Source organism: Chiloscyllium punctatum, chromosome 21, assembly GCF_047496795.1.
Source record: "Chiloscyllium punctatum isolate Juve2018m chromosome 21, sChiPun1.3, whole genome shotgun sequence".
In the NCBI taxonomy this organism is placed as follows: domain Eukaryota; kingdom Metazoa; phylum Chordata; class Chondrichthyes; order Orectolobiformes; family Hemiscylliidae; genus Chiloscyllium; species Chiloscyllium punctatum.
This window is the reverse complement of record NC_092759.1, coordinates 20,086,984-20,103,940: the sequence shown is the minus strand read 5'-3', so window position 1 is coordinate 20,103,940 and position 16,957 is coordinate 20,086,984. Positions and strand designations below refer to the sequence as shown.

General features: G+C 47.2%; 2 protein-coding genes across 2 annotated transcripts in view; one reads left to right on the top strand and one right to left on the bottom strand.

Annotated features, from left to right (window-relative positions):
• LOC140492474 (disks large homolog 1-like) overlaps positions 1-16,957 on the bottom strand; it is a 400,047-nt gene that overhangs the window by 235,225 nt on the left and 147,865 nt on the right. The window lies entirely within an intron of this gene.
• The window catches only part of LOC140492644 (very long-chain specific acyl-CoA dehydrogenase, mitochondrial-like), a 76,523-nt gene continuing 68,842 nt past the window's right edge, over positions 9,277-16,957 (top strand). The window contains exons 1-2 of the mRNA XM_072591677.1: positions 9,277-9,388; positions 16,406-16,475. Of these exons, the coding sequence (XP_072447778.1) occupies positions 9,339-9,388; positions 16,406-16,475 (120 nt within the window). The 5' untranslated portion in view covers positions 9,277-9,338. The remainder of the gene's footprint in view (positions 9,389-16,405; positions 16,476-16,957) is intronic.

Here is a 16,957-nt window from a genome sequence, read left to right as displayed (position 1 = left end):
CGTCTTATTGGAACAGTCTAGTGTTATGAAGGTGTAGAAGTGTATTGTACCTTTAAGAGAGTGAAGGACTTGGCAAGCACTCAGAGTGCTGGAGACTTTACAAAGTAACATTTGGTTCAGAACAGATAGCACTGGTTGAGTTTTTATGAGACAAAAACAAATTCGAATTCGGCCAATCGGTTTAAATTAGACCCTGAAAATACCAAATTCCAATCAAATTTGAATTTAGTATATTGACAATCTTAAAAACTAATGACACAATCTGATGCTTTGGGGGTATAAGACCAAGGAAAATCTAACAGTTGGGAGGAGAACTACCAAGTCAGCATATGTAGAGACTACCCGAAAAATAGCTCTCTTAAAGGTACATTTACCAGTCAATAATCTGTGAAGCAGAATCCCCAAGAAGAAGAAAAGAAGTCAGGAATACAAAGAAGTACCAAAAGCTGCCTGGTTTTGATATAAAAAGTTTTGTTTTGTAAATCTTAATCGGGGGTTTCATCAGACTAGTATTGTAGAAGGGGAAAGTAAAAGAAAGGTTAGAGGAAGGAGTTGTAAATAGTTGTTAGTTAATCATTCTCTGTTATACTTTAAGAAATAAAGTTGTTTCTTTAAAAAAACCTGTTCTTTCATGAAGAAACTGTTGATAGGGTGCCAGATAAGACTTTATGCCATGAATGGCTATCCTGCTGCATTCTGCATTGTAGTCACTGTCTTCTAAGATCTGCATCTCCTTCTCAACTTCCCTCAGGAGAGAAGACAAAAGAGAAGTGTAAAGTTCTCCTGCTGCTGCATCCTGGACTTTGTCATCTTCACCTTGAGCTTCAGTTTCCTCCACAGCAACACGTTGTTATAGATCAGTCTCCACTTCTTTCCATCCAACTTGCTTTGCAAAAGCGACATGATGTTCTTTGATTGCTGGAAGCTCCTCTGACCATTCAACACCTTTAAAAGCATGAAGAAAATCTGGGAGGAGCTTCTGACAAACTGCACGCAAGCAGTCCTTACTGAGATCACCCCAGGCCTCCACAATGATGTCAGATGTATTCGTAATGTTAAAGCTCTTCCAAAATTGAAGAACACTGTCCTCATTGCCCTCTGTAACTACAATTAGCTTCCTGAATGTGTGCCTTAAATAATAAGCTTTAAAAGCTGCTATTGTACCCTGGTCCATGGGTCGACTGAAAGAGGTTGTGTTCAGATGTAGAAATAGCACTTTTTAGTGTTTTCAGAAAGCTTACAGATGGTGGGAGGATATCTTGGTGCAATGTCCGGAATGAGGAGAATCTTGAAATCCAAATCTTTTCTCCTGCAATATTTTCTAAAAACGTCCTCAAAAACATCAACAATAAGGTCAGAAAAAATTTGCCCCGTCATCCAAACTCTTTTGCTTGACCTGCAATAAACACCAAGAGTGGACTTAAGGCAACTGGGGATGGATCGCATATTAGCCAATGGGAGTTCATGTTTTTAAAAAGTCCATCCCCAATTCACCAATCGCTTTCCAGCCAAATCACATTGATAAAATGCACACTATAGGAGAATGACCTGCACCTCAATTAGATTTCCTCTCATTCTTCTAAAATCCAGGGGTTATAGGCCTCTTTATCGAACAAGTCTTATCAAATGCCTTCTGGAAATCCAAATATATCACATGGGAAGAATGCATTTTTTCTATAAGGAGCATTAGGAACTTGAAGGTACATATTTAAGGTAATTATTAAAACAAGCAGAAGTTTCTTAAAAAAAGACGAGGGGCATACTTTTTATACGGAGGGTGTTCTTGTGTGGAATTAACTTCTTGAGGAAGTGGTGGATGTGGGTACAATTACAACGTTTAAAAAACATTGGGATTAGTACATGAATAGGAAAGGTTTGGAGGGTTATTGGCAAGGAGCAGGCAGGTCATAGAGTCATAGAGATGTATAGCATGGAAACAGAACTTTCAGTCCAACCTGTTCATACTGACCAGATATTCCAACCCAATCTAGTCCCACCTGCCAGCACCCGTCCCATATCCCTCCAAACCCTTCCTATTCATATACCCATTCAAATGCCTTTTAAATGCTGCAATTGTACCAGCCTCCACCACTTTCTCTGGCAGCTCACTCCGTATGCGTACCACACTCTGCATGAAAAAGTTGCCCCTTAGGTCTCTTTTATATTTTTGCCCTCTCACCCTAAACCTATGACCTTTAGTTCTGGACTTCCCGACCCCGGGGAAGAGACTTTGTCTATTTATCCTATCCATGCCCCTCATGATTTTATAAACCTCTATAAGGTCACCCCTCAGTCTCCGACGCTCCAGGGAAAACAGCCCCAGCCTATTCAGCCTCTCCCTATAGCTCAAACCCTCCAACCCTGGCAACATCCTTGTACGCCTTTTCTGAACCCGTTCAAGTTTTACAACATCCTTCTGAAAGGAAGGAGACCAGAACTGCATGCAACATTCCAAAAGTGGTGAGTGAGAATAGTTTAGTTTGGGATTATGTTTGACATGGACTGGTTGGACAGATGGGTCTGTTTCCATGCTCGATAATTCTAAGCCTTTATGAGGAGGAAAACATTTTGCTGCAATGAAATTTCTCTGAAATGCGTTGCCTGAAAGTGTGTGGTGGAGACATGTTCAATTGAGGCTTTCAAGAGGGAATTAGATGGTGAGATGGAGGGAGAATGTACAGGAGGTAAAAGAATGGTACTCTATGAAATGTACATTTGAAGAAGCAATGCAGTCACGGCAGACTGAATGGCCTTTCCTCGGTGTAACAATTCTGTGATGATGTCACAGAAGTAGGGTTTCAGCAACAAATGAGACAGCCTCAGAATTAAGTGACATCACAAGTGTTGGAAATAGACGGTCTTTGTGATAGCACGGATAGATGATTTGATGACACCAAAGACGCAGACAGTCTGGTCCAAAGCAGGACGATGGCCAGGGAGAGGGGACCCAGCGAGGCTTTGAAGATAATAGGGGTTTGGGTTTTCATAGTAAATAATTGCTGGAAATTTATGCTGATCTAATACTGATATCAGAGTCAAAAAGTGTGGTGCTGGAAAAGCACAGCTGGTCAAGGCAGCATCTGAAGAGCAGGAGAGTTGACGTTTCGAGCATAAGCTCTTCATCAGGAATGTCGACTCTCCTGCTACCTGGATGCTGCCTGACCGGCTGTGCTTTTCCAGCACCATTCTTTTTGACTCTGATCTCCAGCATCTGCAGTGCTCACCTTCTCCCATTACTGATATCAGTCTAGCAATTTGGCAGCTTCGACAGAGCAGAAGTGAGAGGGATGGTGGTGAGGTGCCATTAGCATAAAAAGGGAAAACTGATAGTGTTTTCAGACTGTTACAAAGGGTCAACGTGCGCAAAAGAACCAGATCAAGGCTCCTAAGAAATTGAAGGCTCTGTTACTGGCTACATCCCAAAGTGCTTGACAAACAAAAGATCATTTTGAAATCTTGTGCCTGTGACAATGCGGCAGACAATTATAACGGCTTTGAAATCAATGGTCAAATCATCAGTTTCTATAACGTCAGTTAAAGTACAATCAAGACTCCAGGCACACCATGTTCATCTTTGCAATAGCTGCCAATGGAATCCGAGGGAACACTCAAATTAGCAGAAATAAGCTATTTGGCCCGTCACGCCTGCTGCCCCACTGATTAAGATGTTTGTGTTTTGAATTCCACATTCCCACTCACCCCTGAAGCCATCTGACTCTCTTCCCTGACAAGCACCCCTATTCCTTAAAAATATTCAATCACATTGTGAAATTTGAAAGGGTTTGGAACAGATTTACAAGGATGTTGCCAGGATTGGAGGGTTTGAGCTGCAGGGAGAGGTTGAATAGGCTGGAGCTGCTTTCCCTGGAGCGTCGGAGGCTGAGGGGTGACCTTATAGAGGTTTATAAAATCATGAGGGGCAGGGATAGGGTAAATAGACAAAGTCTTTTCCCTGCGTGGAGGAGTCCAGAACCAGAGGGAATAGGTTTATGGTGAGAGGGAAAGATTTAAAGGAACCTAAGGGGCAATGTTTTCACACAGAGGTTGGTGTGTGTATGGAATAAGCTATCAGAAGAAGTGGTGGAGGCTGGTAAAGTTACAGCATTTGGCATGTGGATGGGTACATGAATAGGAAGGGTTTCGAGGGATATGGGCCAAGTGCTAGCAAATGGGACTAGATTAGTTTAGGATATCTGATCGGCATGGATGAGTTGGACTGAAGGGACTGTTTCCATGCTGTACATCTCTATGATCCCGCCTCCACCATCTTCTGAGGCAGACAGATCCAAAATTGTATGACTTGATGGCTCAGTGGTTAGCACTGCTGCCTCACAGTGCCAGGGACCCAGGTTCGATTCCATCTTTGGGCGACGGTCTACGTGGAGTTTGCACATTCTCCCCATGTCTGCATGGGTTTCCTCCGGGAGCTCTGGTTTCCTCCCACAGTCCATTGGAAATTGTCCCATAACGTCCAGAGATGTGCAGGTTAGGGTGGATTGGCCATGGGAAATGCAGGGATGGGAGGGGGGTAGGTCTGAGTGGGATGCTGTTAGAGTTGGTCTGGACTCAATGGACTGAATGGCCTGCTTCCAAGCTGTAGTGATTCTCAGAAAGATAAAGAATTCTCCTAATCATTGTCATAAAAGGTCAACCCATAATTTTAAAATCCAGGTAACCAGGTCTGGACCGTCCAACATGAGAAAGAATCCTTTCCACATTCACCCTTTCAGGACCATTCAGGATTAGTGGGTTTTGAGAAAATCCACATAAAGAAATGACCCACTTTCACTAGTATCCTTACAAACAGGTGAGGAAGGACACCACTTTGACTGGGACAACACATCCATCCCAGGACAAGCCAAACAGAGACACGCGCACAAAAATTCCTCGAAGCATGGCACTCCAACCGGAACTCCATCAACAAACACGGGCGGCAAGGTGGCACAGTGGTTAGCACTACTGCCTCACAGCGCCAGAGACCCAGGTTCAATTCCCCGCCTCGGGCAACTGTGTGGAGTTTGCACATTCTGCCAGTGTTTCCTCCGGGTGCTCCGGTTTCCTCCCACAGTCCAAAAATGTGCAGATTAGGTGAACTGGCCATGGGAAATTGCCCGTAGTGTTAGGTGAAGGGGTAAATGTAGGGGAATGGGTCTGGGTGGGTTGCTCTTCGGAGGGTCGGTGTGGACTTGTTGGGCCGAAGGGCCTGTTTCCACACTGTAAGTAATCTAATCTAAAAAAACCACATTGACCTACTACTCCATTTACCAACCCTGAGAAAAAGAATGGGAAATGACATCACCACCACAAGGAAACCACAACACATAAATAGAAAGAAGTCACTAACACCAGTGCTTCACCAGAGACTCACTGAAAATGTTATCTTATATGGTGATGAAACATCTGAAACTGGACCTTCCAGCTTAGCGAGCAAACTCACATCCAGAACCAGTCAGGATCTTATAAACATCAATCAAACCATTCCATGTTATCCTGACCTCAAGTGACACCAGCTTGTACAAACTTTAACCATGAGCCAAACCGTTCAATCCAAGTATCAATCTGGTAGAGCCCCTTGAAATGCTTCTAATCCATCCGCAAACTTCCTCAAATAAGGAAACCAAAACTATACTCAGTATTGAAGGTGTGGCCTCATAAAGCTCTGTATAACTGAAGCATAACTTTCTGACTTTTATAATTAAGTCCTCTTATAATAAAGGCTGCTATCCCATTAGCCTCCCCGATTACATGTTTTGCCGGCACACTAACTTTTGAGTTGTACACCAGAACACTTAATCCCTCAACACTCGGAATTCTGTGGTTGTTCTATATTGACATAACATACTTTTTAAAATCCTTTCTGACAAATTTTCTGACACATTATATCACAACTGTCAGATTTCTTCCCCCACTCACCCTACCTAACTATAATCCATCTGTAACGTCCTTGTCCTCTTCACAAGATCCTTTCCTTTAAAACTTGGTGTCACCTGCAAATCTAGCTACTCTGTCTTAGTTCCCTCATCTAAGTCACTGATGTAAATTGTAACTTTTTTTCGCCTCTTTCAGATCTTCAAGAGAGGGGTAACATTTGCAGTGTGGTGGAACATATCTTTATCGGGTATTTGGAAATTATCAATTCACTGCATTTCTAATTTTGCTACATTCCTTTATCCCTTTACACCCAATGATTTACAACTATTACTGGAATGTACTTTGTCTCCCCAAAATTATTTATTCATTACAACCAGAAGTTCTTTATCATCTACTATTAACTCTCCATTCTCACACTCCAGAGGACCAACATTCATTTTAATTAATATTTTTCTTCATGGATACCTATAGAAATTCTGGTCTGACTATCGGGGAGAGTGAGGGAGATTGTGGGGCTGTGGAGGAGGGAGGGAGGGAGATTGTGGGGTTGTGGAGGACGGAGGGAGGGAGATTGGGGTGGGAGTGTGGGGGAGGGAGTGAGGGGAGAGGGTGGGGCTGGGGGGGAATGAGGGAGAGTGTGGGAGTGGGGATAAGGGGAGATTGTGGAGGTGTGGGGGGGAGTGAGGTAGATTGTGGGGGTGTGGGGAGGGAGTGAGGGAGATTGTGGGGAGGAGTGAGGGAGATTGTGGGGAGGAGTGAGGGAGATTGATGGGATGGGGGAGTGAGGGAGAGAGATTGTGGGGGTGGGGGAGTGAGGGAGGGTATGGGGGAGTGAGGGAGGGTGTGAGAGTAGTGAGGGAGATTGTGGGGGGAGTGAGGGAGATTGCAGGGTTGTGGGAGAGTGAGGGAGATTGTGGGGGTGTTGGGGGTAGCGAGGGAGATTGTGGGGGTGTGCGGGGAGTGAGGGAGATTGAGGGGTTGTGGGGGGAGTGAGGGAGATTGAGGGGGTGTGGGGGGTAGTGCAGGAGATTGTGGGGGTAGTGAGTGAGATTGCAGGGTTGTGGGGGGATTGAGGGAGATTGTGGGGGTGAGGGGGGAGTGAGGGAGATTGCGAGGTTGTGAGGGAGATTGTGGGGGTGAGGGTAGTGATGGAGATTGTGGGAGTAATGAGGGAGATTGTGGGGGTGTGGGAGGAGTGAGGGAGATTGTGGGGTTGTGGTGGGGAGTGAGGGACATTGTGGGGATGTGGGGTGTAGTGAGGAAGATTGTGGGGTTGTGGGGGGGAGTGACGGAGATTGTGAGGGTGTGGAGGAGTGAGGGAGATTGTGGAGGGAATGAGGGAGATTGTGAGGGTGTGGGGGGAGTGAAGGAGGGGGTGGGTTAAAGGAGATTGTGGGAGAGTGAGGGAGGGGCTGGGCTGGGCTGGGTTATGGGTGATGGTGGGGGGAGTGAGGGAGGGGCTGGGTTGGGTTATGGGAGATGGTGGGGGGAGTGAGGGAGGGGCTGGGTTGGGTTATGGGAGATGGTGGGGGAGTGAGGGAGGGGCGGCTGGGTTGGGTTATGGGAGATGGTGGGGGGAGTGAGGGAGGGGCTGGGTTGGGTTATGGGAGATGGTGGGGGAGTGAGGGAGGGGCGGCTGGGTTGGGTTATGGGAGATGGTGGGGGGAGTGAGGGAGGAGCTGGGTTGGGTTATGGGAGATGGTGGGGGGAGTGAGGGAGGGGCTGGGCTGGGTTAAGGGAGGTGGTGGGGGGACTCAGGGAGAGGCTGGGCTGGGTTATGGGAGATGGTGGGGGGAGTGAGGGAGGGGCGGGGCTGGGCTGGGTTAAGGGAGATGGTGGGGGGAGTGAGGGAGGGGCGGCGGGGCTGGGTTATGGGAGATGGTGGGGGAGTGGGGGAGTGAGGGAGGGGCTGGGCTGGGTTATGGGAGATGGTGGGGGGAGTGAGGGAGGGGCTGGGCTGGGTTATGGGAGATGGTGGGGGGAGTGAGGGAGGGGCGGCGGGGCTGGGCTGGGTTAAGGGAGATGGTGGGGGAGTGAGGGAGGGGCTGGGCTGGGTTAAGGGAGGTGGTGGGGGGAGTGAGGGAGGGGCTGGGCTGGGCTGGGTTATGGGAGATGGTGGGGGGAGTGAGGGAGGGGCTGGGTTGGGTTATGGGAGATGGTGGGGGAGTGAGGGAGGGGCTGGGTTGGGTTATGGGAGATGGTGGGGGAGTGAGGGAGGGGCTGGGTTGGGTTATGGGAGATGGTGGGGGAGTGAGGGAGGGGCTGGGTTGGGTTATGGGAGATGGTGGGGGGAGTGAGGGAGGGGCTGGGTTGGGTTATGGGAGATGGTGGGGGAGTGAGGGAGGGGCTGGGTTGGGTTATGGGAGATGGTGGGGGAGTGAGGGAGGGGCGGCTGGGTTGGGTTATGGGAGATGGTGGGGGGAGTGAGGGAGGGGCTGGGTTGGGTTATGCGAGATGGTGGGGGAGTGAGGGAGGGGCGGCTGGGTTGGGTTAAGGGAGGTGGTGGGGGGACTCAGGGAGAGGCTGGGCTGGGTTAAGGGAGATGGTGGGGGGAGTGAGGGAGGGGCGGCGGGGCTGGGTTATGGGAGATGGTGGGGGGAGTGAGGGAGGGGCTGGGCTGGGTTATGGGAGATGGTGGGGGGAGTGAGGGAGGGGCTGGGCTGGGTTAAGGGAGGTGGTGGGGGGAGTGAGGGAGGGGCTGGGCTGGGTTATGGGAGATGGTGGGGGGAGTGAGGGAGGGGCTGGGTTGGGTTATGGGAGATGGTGGGGGAGTGAGGGAGGGGCTGGGTTGGGTTATGGGAGATGGTGGGGGAGTGAGGGAGGGGCTGGGTTGGGTTATGGGAGATGGTGGGGGAGTGAGGGAGGGGCTGGGTTGGGTTATGGGAGATGGTGGGGGAGTGAGGGAGGGGCTGGGCTGGGTTGGGTTATGGGAGATGGTGGGGGGAGTGAGGGAGGGGCTGGGTTGGGTTATGGGAGATGGTGGGGGAGTGAGGGAGGGGCTGGGTTGGGTTATGGGAGATGGTGGGGGAGTGAGGGAGGGGCTGGGCTGGGTTAAGGGAGGTGGTGGGGGGAGTGAGGGAGGGGCTGGGCTGGGTTATGGGAGGTGGTGGGGGGAGTGAGGGAGCGGCTGGGCTGGGTTAAGGGAGGTGGTGGGGGGAGTGAGGGAGGGGCTGGGCTGGGTTAAGGGAGGTGGTGGGGGGAGTGAGGGAGGGGCTGGGCTGGGTTAAGGGAGGTGGTGGGGGGAGTGAGGGAGGGGCTGGGCTGGGTTAAGGGAGGTGGTGGGGGGAGTGAGGGAGGGGCTGGGCTGGGTTGGGCTAAGGGAGATGGTGGGGGTGTGGATGGGGGAGTCAGGGAGGAGGTGGATAAGGTGACTACAACTCCCATGATGCCCTACCTTCAGCGTGGTGACGTAGAGTGCGCGGTGAGGTCATGTCCCCTCCGTGAGTCCCCTGGACTCGGGAGTTGTGATGGCGCTGAGGAGGTTGTTGCTGCGGACCGGGAGGAGCCTGCCGCTGGGGTAAGGGGACAGAACCCACCCACCCACCCACCCACACACACCTCCCCCGGGGTCGGCACGGCCCCGGCACCCTGCTCCCTTTCTCAGGGCGGTGTCACTCACCGACACGTTGGAGTGGGGGGGGGTCAGGAGTGGGGTGAGGGGGGGTGGGGTCAGGAGTGGGGTGAGGGGGGGTGGGGTCAGGAGTGGGGTGAGGGGGGGTGGGGTCAGGAGTGGGGTGAGGGGGGGTGGGGTCAGGAGTGGGGTGAGGGGGAAGGGGTCAGGAGTGGGGTGAGGGGGGTGAGGGGGGGTGGGGTCAGGAGTGGGGTGAGGGGGGGTGGGGTCAGGAGTGGGGTGAGGGGGGGTGGGTCAGGAGTGGGGTGAGGGGGAAGGGGTCAGGAGTGGGGTGAGGGGGAAGGGGTCAGGAGTGGGGTGAGGGGGGGTGGGGTCAGGAGTGGGGTGAGGGGGAAGGGTGGCCAAGTTCAGGAGTGGGGGACTGTTGTGTTCGGGGTATTTAAAGAAGGACAGATGAGAACTAAAGTTTGGGTGCTGTTACTTCTCCTTGAGGTAGGATCATAGAATCCCTAGGGTGGAATGAGGCCATTCGGTCTGTAGAGTCAGGGATGTGGTGCTGGAAAAGTGCAGCAGGTTTGGCAGCATCCAAGGAGCTGGAGGTTTGATGTTTTGGGCAAAAGCCCTTCATCAGGAATGAGGCCCCACCAAGCCTCCAAAGAACACCCCACACAGATGCACCCCCTACCCAATCCCTATAATCGTGCATTTCCTATGGCTAGCCCATTTAACCTGCACATCCCTGGGCACAATGGGACAATTTAGCGTGGCCAATCCACGCTAACCTGCATATGTTTGGACTGAGGGGGGAAACCGGAGCACTTGGAGGAAACCCACACAAATGTGGGGATAACATGCAAACTACGCATGGACAGGCAGTTGCCCAAGGGTGGTATTGAACCTGGCTAACCCCTGAGCCACTGTGACACACACACACACACAACAAATAGTGCACCTTGAAATCAAGCAATGCTATTCGTACAGCCTTCACAGCAATTAAAGATTTTGAAAACATTTACCTGTCATTTAGACGCAGGTTGACCCCAGAATTTTGTATTTAAACATTGCTTTTTCATTACAAATTATTAGATGATAGGTAAATTGTTATGAACTGCTGGCAGTTAGTTTTATTAATTAAACCTCTAATATCTTTAAATTTCCCCTTACACATGCATGCACATACGTATACAGAAAAAGATTGACGTTACGAATGAAGCAAAAGTCAGGAGAGCAATTTAGTGATCTTTGTTCACAGAATCTGCTGAGATTCTCCTTGTGCTGATCAGAATGCTGTTTCATTCTTCCTTCTCCAGTTACTTACACTGGTTTGTGAGTGATTGGTTTGTTTATTATATTTTGCTGATGATACAAAGTTTGGTGGAGTTGTGGATAGTGTGGAGGGTGGTTGCAATGAGGCATTGACAGGATGCAGAAGTTCCTGATGAACGGCTTTTCGCGAAACATCAGTTCTCCTGCTCCTTAGATGTTGCCTGACTGGCTGTGCTTTTCCAGCACCACACTCTCTCCTCTGATCTCCAGCATCTGCAGTGCTCACTCTCAGGATGCAGAACTAGGCTGTTAAGTGGCAGATGGAGTTCAATCTGGAAAAGTGTTAAGTCATTCACTTGGAAGTTAGAATGCAGGGTTAAAGGTAGAATTCTTGGCGGTGTTGGGGAACAGAGGGATCTTGAGTCCATGTCCATAGATCCCTCAAAGTTGCTAGGGTTGTTAAGAAGGCATATGATGTGTTTGTTTTCACAAGCAGGGGGATTGAGTTTAAGAGCTGCAAGATTATGCTGCAGCTCTACAGAGCCTTGCTTAGACCACACTTGGAATACAGTGTTCACTTCTGGTTGCCTCTTTATAGGAAAGATGTAGATGCTTTAGAGAGGGTGCAGAGGAAGTTTACCAGGATACTGCCTGGTTTGGAGGGCTTGTTTTCTGAAGAGAGGTTGAGTGAGCTAGGGCTTTTTACACTGGTGAGAAGGAAGAGCGGTGACTTGATAGAGGTATACAAGGTAATGAGAGGCATCGATAGAGTAGATAGCCAGAGACCTTTTCCCATGGCAGAAATGGCTGTCACGAAGGGTCATAATTTTAAGGTGATTGGAGGAAGATATAGGGGAGATGTCAGGGGGAGGTTCTTTACACAGGGGGTGGTGGACGCATGGAGTGCACTGCCAGCAATGGTAGTAGAGTCAGATACATTAGGGACGTTTAAGCAACTCTTGGATAGGCACATAGAAGTTAGTACAATGACGGGTACGTAGATTAGTCTGATCTTGGAGTTGGATAGAAAGCTGGCACAACATCGAGGGTCGAAGGGCTTGTGCTGTGCTATGATGTTCTATGTTCTTTTATGAAAGGTCTTTGCTTATCAATTAAAAGTCACAGCTCACAGTAAATACTGGAAGGAAAATAAACTTGTTTTCTTCATGCTTAAAATAGCTTTTACTGCAGCAAACAGGGAGCTCCTGAGCTTGTGGGGGTCTGAAGGAATCCCCCTATCCTTTTTTAGTCAATAATTAGTTGCTAATCTACAGATCAATGAGCTTTGTTGATAACCAAATCTGTGTCTGTACACGACCCCTGGTCCCCAGTTTGTCCGCAAACCATACTTCAGCCACTGTTGGAACCAGCATCTCTACAAACACTGTTCACAATGAGTTTAACCGATTACTTGCCTTTAAAACATGCAGCAATCTTCCAGGAGTAATTCTTGGTTTTAAAACAAATCTTTACTCATTTCAGTCCTCAATTTAAAATACAGAAAAATAAAAAGACAACGTTTACAATGTTTGTTCATTGTTAGGGATTCAGAGGAAGCTTATTTGACTAATAGCTGGAATGAGTGAAAACGTTAGGCAGGCCGGGCTTCTATCCACTGGAGTTTAGAAGAGTAAGAGACAACTTGATTGAAAAGTAAGATGCTGGACATCCTTTCCACAGATGATGTTTCCATTTGTTGGAGAATCTTGGACAAGGTCATAGTTTAAAAATAAGGTGTGGCTCATTTTTGACAGAAGAGAGTTTGTTTTTCGAAAGGGCTCATGAGTCTATGGAACCCTTTTCCTAAAAAGGAGGTGGAAATGGAGTCCTTGAATATTTTTAAGGCAGACATAGATTCTTGATAAGCATAAGGGGTGAAAGATTATCAGGGGTAGGCAGGAACGTGGAATAACTAGATCAGACATGATCTTACTGAACAGTGGAGCAGGTTCACGGGCCATTTCAGTTTGGAGATTTCTCTATTCTTCACATCTGTGTTAAAACTGCAATATCAATTGTCAGTCTTTTTACATTACACATATTGTTGAGTGTATGCCATCCCATAGCAACTTATTGTTTATCTAAGACTCAATGAGGATTGATGAAGGATCCCTTTTTACAATTGCTTCCAATATTGTCACCCAGAAAAAAGAACATCAAACCTACCTCCTCACCAAAAGTGAGTTTTTTTTTTGCTGCTTAGGTATTTCTGATTATTCTGATCTTTATAGCTCCCTCCCTTTCCGACAAGAAAAAACTATAAACCTGCCTGCACTCGATAACCCATCACAGAGATTTGCAAGCAATAAATGTCATGTTCCTGTTATTGTCCCAATGATGGAAATTTAAAAATGTTCTATTTGAATCAGTCTTGTTTTGTGGATTAGTGTTTTTTTAAGAACTTAATGTAGTGAATAGAGCAGCTTCCTAATTTAGCGCATCAAAGATTCTCATTCTGAATCAAAATTGTCAGGAAATATATCAACTCCCTGGTGAAAACGTTGCCAGTGATTCCCTCCCTGCTGATGATGAAATAGGGCAGAATTTTTTGCTCTTAATTTCTGTTACTATAATCTGCAGTTCCTACTGACCCACCCTGATCTAACATGAGTTATCTGACTCGCCCTTCAGTGCAAATTCAGTGTCACCAGTTACAATACTTTCCGAAGCTGCTTGGACCTGGCGATGGAGTCAGTTGTACTGAACTAATTTGACTTTTTTCAAATATTATAGAAGTTGGATATTTTAATCAGACACATCATGTCTTTCTCAAGTCATTCAGTCGAGTGTAAATATTGATTCTAAAGAGGGTGGTAGCATGCTTCCTGACATCACCCCTGAGAGGTTAGGAACTCTGGAGCGAGTAACTCGCCTCCTGACTCCCCAGAATCCACCCACGATATACAAGGCACCAGTCAGGAGTGTGATGGAATACACTACCGTTGTCTTTTTGAGTGCAATTCCAACAACACCAAACATCAAGAAGCTCAGCACCATCCAGAATAAAGCAGCCTACTTGATGGCACCACATCCACTCCCTCCACCACTGACAGTCAGCAGCAGCAGTGTGTACCATCTACAACAACTCACCAAGGCTCCTTCAACAGGACCTTCCAAACCCACAACTAAAGGACAAGGGCAGCAATTTCAAGGGAATACCACCACTTGGCAAGTTCCCCTCTGAGCTACGTATACACATTCCTTCAGTGCCATACTGACATACAGCATTGAAACAGACCCTTTGGTCCAACTTGTCCATGCCTTAATTAATCCCATTTGCCAGCATTTGGCCCGTAACCCTCTAAACCACTCCTATTCATGTACCCATCCAAATACCTTTTAAAGTTATAATTGCATCCACCTCCACCATTTCCTCTGGCACCTCATTCTATACACGCATTATCTTCAATATGAAGAAGTTACTCCTCGGGTCCCTTTTAAATATTTCTCATCTCACCTTGAACCTATGCCTTCTCGTTTTGGACTCTCCTACACTGGTGAAAAGACCTTGTCTGTTTACCCTATGTATGCCCCTCATGATTTTCTAAGCCTATATAAGGTCACCTTTCAGCCTCCGCTCCAGGGAAAATAGCCCCAACCTATTCACAGCCTCTCCCTATAGTTCAGATCCTCCAGTCCCAGCAACATTCCTGCAAATCTTTTCTGCACTTTCTCTAGTTTGACAGCATCCTTCCTATAGAAGGGCAACCTGAATTGCTTGGAATATTCCAAAAGAGGCCTCACCAATGTCCTGGAACCTCCCACCCAGCAGCAGCACACCACCACTTTCTCAAGGGCACTTAAGGTCTGGCAATAAATACTGGCTTAGCTGGTGTAATCCAGACCCTATTGTCACAACACAGGGTAATATTGCCCCCCCCCACCCACAATTTTAAACCAGCAGCACAGAAAAACAGTTATCCCATGAGAGGCCAAGAACTATCCCAAAGGTAAAACTTTAACAACTTTATTTCTTAAAGTATAACAGAGAATAATTAACTAACAGCTATTTACAACTCCTTCCTCTAAACTATCTTTTACTTTACCTTCTATAATACTAGTCCAATAAAACCCTCAACTAAGATTTAATAAAAAATTCAAATTTCAAAACCAGCCAGCGGTCAAATCTTCTCCTTCTATCTTCCACTTTAGGTTTGCTCTCAGGTCAGTGTTCATATTTTTGTCTGTGCAAACGCCTTCACCAGACAGGTACCTCAGAGATCTGACCAGCAGCTTACATAGGGTCATAGAGATGTACAGCATGGAAACAGACCCTTCGGTCCAATCCGTCCTTGCCGACCAGATATCCCAACCCAATCTAGTCCCATTTGCCAGCACCCGACCCATATCCCTCCAAACCCTTCCTATTCATATACCCATCCCAATGCCTCCTAAATGTTGCAATTGTACCAGCCTCCACCAAATCCTCTGGCAGCTCATTCCATACACGCACCACCATCTGCATGAAAACGTTGCCCCTTTTATATCTTTCCCCTCTCACCCTAAACCTACGCCCTCTAGTTCTAGACTCCCTGACCCCAGGGAACAGACTTTGTCTATTTATCCTATCCATGCACCTCATAATTTTGTAAACCTCTATAAGGTCACCCCTCAGCCTCCGACGCTCCAGGGAATACAGCCCCAGCCTGTTCAGCCTCTCCCTATAGCTAAAACCCTCCAATCCTGGTAACATCCTTGTAAATCTTTTCTGAACCCTTTCAAGTTTCACAACGTCTTTCTGATAGGAAGGAGACCAGAAATGCACACAATATTCCAAAAGTGGCCTCACCAATGTCCTGCACAGCCACAACATGACCTCCCAACTCCTGTACTCAATACTCTGACCAATAAAGGAAAGCATACAAAACGCCTTCTTCACTATCCTATCTACCTGCAACTCCACTTTCAAGGAGCTATGAACCTGCACTCCAAGGTCTCTTTGTTCAAGATTAGTTGTGAAAATCACTGTTTGTTAATTTTCCCAGACGCACTCCGATGTCCAGCGATACATGAATTTGTTGGTCTTTTGGCAGTTCTCTCCCAACTGTTCAACTTTTCCCAATTTTCCACCTTCAGAGCATCGGGTTGTGTCATTGGCTTTTAATTTTGCGAATATACTAAATTCAAACTTGATTGGAGTTTGTTTTTTCGGTATAATTTAAACTGATTGGCCTAATTCAAATTTTGTTTTTGTCTCGCAGCAACCAGCTACACTAGCTGCTGGACCATATATTGCACTGTATCTTATTCACAGCACTTGGTGCTGTCAGGTGGTTCTGCTAGCTTTTAACTCTCTTAAAGGTATAGTACACCCACACCATCAAAGCACTGGAAAAAATAAAAAATATTAAGATTGTCTTTTTGTTTTAGATTTTTCTACTTCGGGAAACAGATTTTCTGTCGTCATCATGACTGATACTGGGTTCACTGGCTTTTTGTTTGTTAGTACATTAGAGGTATCATCCAGTTAAGTAAAATGGTTAAAACCCAGTGAACAGGGGAGTATCACACTCATGTTTCAAGCATTTATCTGGTAATATTCCCAACACTGGAACTGTGCAGTTGTTTGTTCAGTAAAATACAATGCCAGCCTTTTGACCTGTATTCAGACACCAGTGGTGTGATGATACATTTATTGAGTAGTATTGGGGTCTCCAGATGGCATAACTTGACCTGTTCTGTTTGTGCATGTTTCAGAAACTGGCATTCTGCAGCTTGCTCTCTTGTACTGCGCGATGTACATCCATACGCAACTGAGGCCACACAGGTAAGGGGCTTCCTGTCCATCTTTTAAACTAGAGACATCTTTTTGGTCCCACTGAAGGCAGAGGAGGCTTGTGGGTGCTTTAGATACAAGAACGCAAATCTGAGGCCTTTTAAAAATCCATGTTTCTGTACTGATATTTTTAAAAGTAAACTTTGGTGTAATCACACATCAAGGAAAGGATGGGGAGAATTGTCAGGCAAGAACACATGCATTTATATATTACCTTTAACACTGTGAAATGTCCCCAGGTGTTTCAGAGGAGTGTACCAGACCTTTGACAGTGAGCGCGTTAGGAGATATTAGGGACAGACGACCAAAAAGCTCAAACAAAGAAGTTGGTGACATGACAGTGATGTGTCATGATGTGCAACTCTCACAGTGTGAAACTTACAGTTGTTACAGGAGCTAATGTATGACACGTGGATCACATAATATAGGAGGACTCAATTAACTTTATTATAGTTTCTTGTAATTACATATGT